This window comes from Nicotiana sylvestris, chromosome 1, assembly GCF_000393655.2.
Source record: "Nicotiana sylvestris chromosome 1, ASM39365v2, whole genome shotgun sequence".
In the NCBI taxonomy this organism is placed as follows: Eukaryota; Viridiplantae; Streptophyta; class Magnoliopsida; order Solanales; family Solanaceae; genus Nicotiana; species Nicotiana sylvestris.
In genome coordinates, this window is record NC_091057.1 from 2846176 (window position 1) to 2852578 (window position 6403).

The window sequence follows — 6403 nt, forward strand, 5'->3', positions numbered from 1 at the left end:
TTTCCTAAAGAGACATGTGATTGCGACTCTTCTGACTTTTTGTACATATAAATTTTCATCAACCAAAGCTGTCATCGCAGATTTAATTATTTTTGGTCGTATATAATACTTTTAATATAATATAGATGAGATGATTTATAGAATTAAAAAAAAAATTATCAAAACTTGTCGAGAAAATATATTAGAGAAAATAACAAATATTAATAGGAACTCACATCGGAGGTACAAGTTAGGTCTGAACATAAGTTTGAAATTCTTGTTCAACGTGCAGGATTTTATTTTTTATTTTTTTTAGCCACCTTCCTGATTGGGGGGTTAGGCTAGGATTGATTAATATAAACATAATTGTTTTATTGTTTATTTGTTAAATTTAATAATCCCAACCACAACTATGAATCATCACTCCTTTACTTCATTTTCTCATTTACACCATCTTCTTTCCTATTCCTAACTCCTCTACTCCAAAACCATAAATTCAGAACAATTAATCTTTTCTGCAGCGGCTTTTCTTAGTGCAAGGTGAGATTTTCTGTGGTTATTTGAAAAAAAGTCTGACCTATTTCTTGAGCCTGTTTTTTTTTCTTTTTAAATTTATTGTAATGATTTTTATTCTTTTTAAAATCTCTTTAGTCTGATGTTTATGCTTTGCTAATGATTTTCTTTCCAAGAAACCCCCACCCGATCTGGTAACTTGAATTTTATCCTTATAGTGGCTAATGAGGCCTTAAACAGTAGTACTATAGGCATAAAAATGAAAAGAAGTTGAAAAAATGATACTGTATATATAGCCGTTATAAAAATAATAGTCGAAAAAATATATAAAATTTATTTATATAAATATACATTATGTATGTTATATAAAAAAAATTATACAAATTTTATACACTTTTTTTGACTACCAAATATAACTAGTTTCTGGCATGAAATTCGTTAAAACCCCAAAATAATGAACAATGATTGGTATATGTTGGTATCAACGAGATCTACCAAGATTACTTTTGGGTTTTTTTCACAAGAAATAAAACCAGATAGTACAGGTAGCTAAATTTTAAAGATATTCATGTAACTTCTATATACTACTAGAATAAAAGAAAATTTTACACTATCATGCTATCTACAATGTAATTACAGGTAATCATCCATAAAAAAAAAAGAACTAATTTAGTAGCCTTTTATTTAATTATCCTTATAGTCAGGGGTGTTCATAAAAATCCAAAAAATCGAACCAAACCGAAAACCAAACCAAACCGACCTAAAAAACCGACACTTTTTGGTTTGGTTTGGTTTTGGTTTTGAAATTTAATAACCGATCAAATTTGGTTTGGTTTTGGTTTTAATAAAAAAAAAAAACCGAACCAAACCGAATATAAGAGTAACTATTTTAAATTTAAAATTACACCTATATATATGTGTACTTTTATACGAAGTTTCAAAAATTTTATAGTAAATGTTAATCGTTTGCACTTTTAGTACAGTTCTTTTAACTTTACATTCTAGTTTGATTGATAGTTTTCTTTTGTTAAGTGTAAGAATCTATTTCATGTTAAAAATAATATATTTTTAATTGAGTCCTTAAATTATTCATCAATATTTGATTCAATTATCATCAATATATTTTGGTAAATAATAGATTTTTCAAAGGGCAATTGATTTGATAGTGTTACGTTAAAAATGTGGTCGCCGAAATATGTGTTTGGTAGTGTATGTCTTATATTTAAGAAAAAAACCGACAAATAACCGAAAAAACCGAAAAACCGAATCGAGAAAAATTCGACTTAATTGGTTTGGTTTGGTTCTAATATTTGAAAAACCGACTTAGTTGGTTTGGTTTCTTTTTGGGAAAAAACCGGTCCAAACCGGACCATGAACAAAACTATAAGTTATAGCGGCTAATGAGACCTTAAACAATAGTACTTTAGGCATAAAAATGAAAAGAAATTGGGAAAATGACTCTGTATAGCCGCGGTAAAAATAATAGTCAAAAAAATGTATAAAATTTGTTTGTATAAATATACGTTATGTATGTTATATCAAAAAATTATACAAATTTTATACACTTTTTTGGCTATCACATACAATTTGAATAAAAGAGAATGGCCTAACAAAGATCTCATATGTTTTGTTATGATTTCCTGTATTATATTTTATTAATCTTCATGAATAAAGGTCATATAACAAAAGGATACTTGTAATATGCCATCAGACCATATGTTATGTATATGTGAAAACACCTCGTTAATTTGAAACCATTTTCAAATTGTTTTTGGAGGTTAGGTTGGCATCCCGCTCAATCCAGTTTGAAGTCATCTGAACCTGATACTTTGCTCCAGATTTCACTCGGCTTCTACTTCAAACTCATCATCCTCCATAGTTCACATTCATATAGCGGGACTTTCCAAACGAAGAATTACCTCTTATCCAATTGGTCTTATTTTAATTTGACGTGAAAAATAGAATGTCTTTCAACAACAGGGAAGGGGGAAAGAATAAGTTTCTGTACAGGGACAACATGGGAATCAAGAAGAAAAGGTACTTCATAAGATTTAATTTGAACATTACGCGACAACTCTTTGCCAATCGAGCAATCAATTCTAACATAATAATATTTATTTCTAGCAGCCGAAGAGAGACAAAGCTAATTGACATGGAGAGCATTCAGGGTGGTGAAAGATCTCTTGCTGATGCAACTGCTTCTACCAAACATAGTCTTCCATCAATGGAAGAGGAAGTAGTTGGTTTTGAGGATGATGCAAAAAGCATAATTCAACAATTGACTGGAGGAACAAAGGAACTAGACATTATCTCGATTGTTGGAATGCCAGGACTCGGCAAAACCACTTTGGCTAGAAAGGTGTTTAATCATTTTATTGATAATAGACACTTTGACGTTAGAGCATGGTGCTCTATTTCAAAAGAATATAGCTCGACGAAGGTGTTCTCTGAGATTCTTAAACAAGTTGTAGGCAGTATGAATGGTATAAGAGATGAAGACATACCTCACGAGTTGCGAAAGAGTCTAATGCGCAAGAGATACCTCATCGTGTTAGACGATATATGGGAAGTTAAGGCATGGGAAGAGTTGCGATTATCTTTCCCACATGGTGAAGATGGAAGCAGAGTAGTGGTAACAACTCGAGATGAACAAGTGGTTAGGCAGCTTAAGCTCCACAGTGATCCATATTTTCTTCGATTTCTCAGTGTGGATGAGAGCTGGGAATTACTCCAGAAGAAAGTTTTTCAAGGAGAAATCTGTCCACAACAGTTACTCGAAGCAGGATTGCGAGTTGCCAAAAACTGTAAAGGATTACCACTTGTGATTGTCTTGATTGCTGGAATTATTTCAAAGAAAAGGCAAGCCTCTTTGTGGTTTAAGGTCGCAAATGAATTAAGTTCCCATGCTTTAGAAGAGCAAAGCATGAAGATAATAGAATCAAGTTACGACCATCTGGAAGATCACTTAAAGGCTTGTCTTCTTTACATGGGATTGTTTCCAGAAGACTACAATTTTCCAGTTTCTATTTTACTTAAGTTGTGGATAGCTGAAAATTTTGTACAGAATTCGGATACAGATAACTTGGAGGAAGCATCTAAAAATTTCTTGAATGATCTAGCGAACAAAAGCCTTGTAATGGTTTCTAAAAGGAGAGATAATGGTGAGATAAAGTACTGCACTCTTCATGATGTAGTGCGTGAGTTTTGCTGGAGAAAACTTGCAAAAGAAAAGTTTATGCAGCTCATAATCCCATATAATCCAGACCAATCTTTAGGTGCAACGGAACCTCGGTTATGCATGTATGTTCATAACGATCTGGTCAAGCAGTTGGTGGAGCATGAATATTCATTGGATAAAATTCCAATGTTGGCGGAGTTGAGTGAAGTAGGATCATTTGCTCAATGTCATGGTAGATCTCTCGAGTTCATTGCTCATCCAAAACTCTATAAATGGGACCTGAGTTTGACAAATCATGTCCTTTTACTTGATTGCATTAGACTTATTCGGGTATTGGATTTGTTGAATGTCTACTTGGAGGGACGTTTTTGGGCTAGGGCAATGCAAGCAGTAACTCACTTGAGGTATCTTGCAATTCATACCCAAGAATTTCGTTTCCCGTGGGTATCACACCTACTCGATCTACAAACTTTGCGGGTGGGGTGGCAACCTATTTCATTAGGAAGTAAGATATCCCCTGCTGGTCTTTGGAAAATGCAGAAGCTAAGGCATGTGGATATCAAGGAAATTAAATTCGCATGGGAAGAGAATGATCGAGCAATTTTCGAAGAATCTTCACAAACTGTGTTACCGAACTTGAAGTCTTTCGGGAAATGCTGTATATATTTGGCTGATATGACTCCGGAGTTCTGGTGGAGATTTCCAAATATTGAACAACTCAAGCTCCACATTGTTGAACCTAAATATCGTGACTTCTCCCCACCAGAATTTGATATGCCAAATCTTGAAGAACTCCCACTTCAATCTCTCGAAGTGGGCTTCTCAGACATGCCAGAGACGCATGACTTTGGAATCGGAAGGGGCAGCTGTCTTGTTTTCCCCTCAAATCTAAAGGATTTGTCCATTCATAGCATTATCCTAACAGAAAAAGTTGTTTCAAATATTGCAAGACTGCGAAATCTTGAGAGACTCAAACTACGTCGAATACTCTTCAAGGATAAAGATATCAGATGTTGGGATGTGGGTGATTACAAGTTCCCAGCACTCAAATATTTGAATTTAAGGGGTGTTGATATGACCGACTGGCGCTCCTCAGACGCATCCTTCCCCATGCTTGAGAAACTGGTTATACGTCGTTGTGAGAAGCTTCAAGAGATCCCGTCTAGCTTCGCGGATATCCAAACACTGAAGTTGATCAGATTGAGGGGCTGCATGAAGTCAGTTAAGGATTCAGCCCTAAACATTAAAAAAGAAGTAGAAGATATCACAGGATGTGACTCTCTCCAAGTTCAAGTTGATTTTAAAAATATGCCTCTTGGAAGAAAAGATCATGATTTACGAATATTTAAAAATTCTGTTTTCTAAAATTTTAAGTTCTGCTTAATCTGAAGTAATTTCTTTTTATGGGGGTGTATGTGAGGAGAATAGCTGTTTTTTGTTTGTTTAATCTATTCACGAAATGATTTTGAGTGTGGAATTATTAGAAAAGGATAACCAGTTTCTACATACAAAAAAAGGACAGTACTACACTTCTCAAAATCAAATAGGTTATAATGTAGAACAATTGACTCAACCTAGATTCGAAGGAACCTCAGTTATGCATGTATATCCATGACGATCTTGTGAAACAATTGGTGCAGTATGAATATTCAACGTTGGCAGGATGTCAAAGATGTGTCGACTTCATAGCTCATCCAACATTCTGTCCATGGTATCATTAACTCTTTTCTCTTAGATAACTTTAGACTTCAAGATACCCCTTCTAACTTTAGACTTCAAGTAAGTCACATCAGGATTCAGCTCTCAACGTTAGAATAAACAAGCTCTGTCCTCCGCTTTTCTGCACCTTTGACATGAAAAAGCATTAAGGAGTTGTTTGGTAGGGTATATAAGAATAATGCTGAATAAGGTGTATTAGTAATGCAGGGATTAATAATGCATGGGTTAGTAATGCAAGCATTAGTTACGCAGAGATTACTTCTTATACAATGTTTATTGTGGTGTATTAAAAATTAAAATACATAGCATAATTTTTAAGAAAATTAGTTGCTTACAAAAATGCCCTCCATATTCTTTTGCTTTTAAGGGACTTTAAGAACAATTTTGTCTTTAACCATATAAATGCATGCATTAATTCATCATTATTTTTGTGATCCCTTTGATATTTTTTGTTGTTGCTTAATTCATCATTATTCAAAGTTTTCTTTGTTGAAAATCTAAAAGAAGTAAATAAATTGGTTTTTCTCTAATAGTTTCATATTTTGGATAATGTGATTCATGTAATTCAACATAGTATTCGGACAGACAGAGTCCTATGTTGTAGTCTTATCGTTCTGCATTAACAAGAAAATATTTTTACGTGCTACACAAGGCGGACTCAAGATCTGAGTGGAGCGGGGCACGACTATTGATATAGATATGTCAGCTAGTAACGATAAAATCTGACGTGTTAACTCCTTAGAAACTAAGTTACTTTGAGTCAGTGACCAAAAGAATGTTCAAAAATATCAAAAACTTAGTCTAATAAGATCAAGATTGAAGGTCTGTAAAGCAGTCCAAGCAGAGTCTCAATCGCTTTCGTTGAATCGATGGACGATATTTCTCAAAAAGAGTTTGAGACTATTTTGTGTAGAAGTTGACTATTATATACTAGTGCATAATTGTTCATGAACTTCGAAAAGATAAAGAAAAAAGCAAATTTAGCACTAAATACAAGAGATACTAATCTATCTT

General features: G+C 33.7%; 1 protein-coding gene across 2 annotated transcripts; it reads left to right on the forward strand.

Moving 5' to 3' along the window:
* The first annotated feature begins 391 nt into the window (after nt 1–391).
* Nucleotides 392–5290, forward strand: LOC104222550 (putative late blight resistance protein homolog R1B-16). 2 transcript variants are annotated; one of them, XM_070162073.1, is made up of 3 exons: nt 392–519; nt 2275–2529; nt 2617–5290. In XM_070162073.1, the coding sequence occupies exons 2-3, from the start codon at nt 2456–2458 to the stop codon at nt 5033–5035; spliced, it is 2493 nt and encodes an 830-aa protein (XP_070018174.1). In that variant the 5' UTR covers nt 392–519; nt 2275–2455; the 3' UTR covers nt 5036–5290. The 2 variants fall into 2 exon arrangements, with proteins under 2 accessions (XP_070018174.1, XP_070018177.1); XM_070162076.1 differs by having other exon boundaries at nt 2620–5288.
* The last annotated feature ends 1113 nt before the right edge of the window (nt 5291–6403 follow it).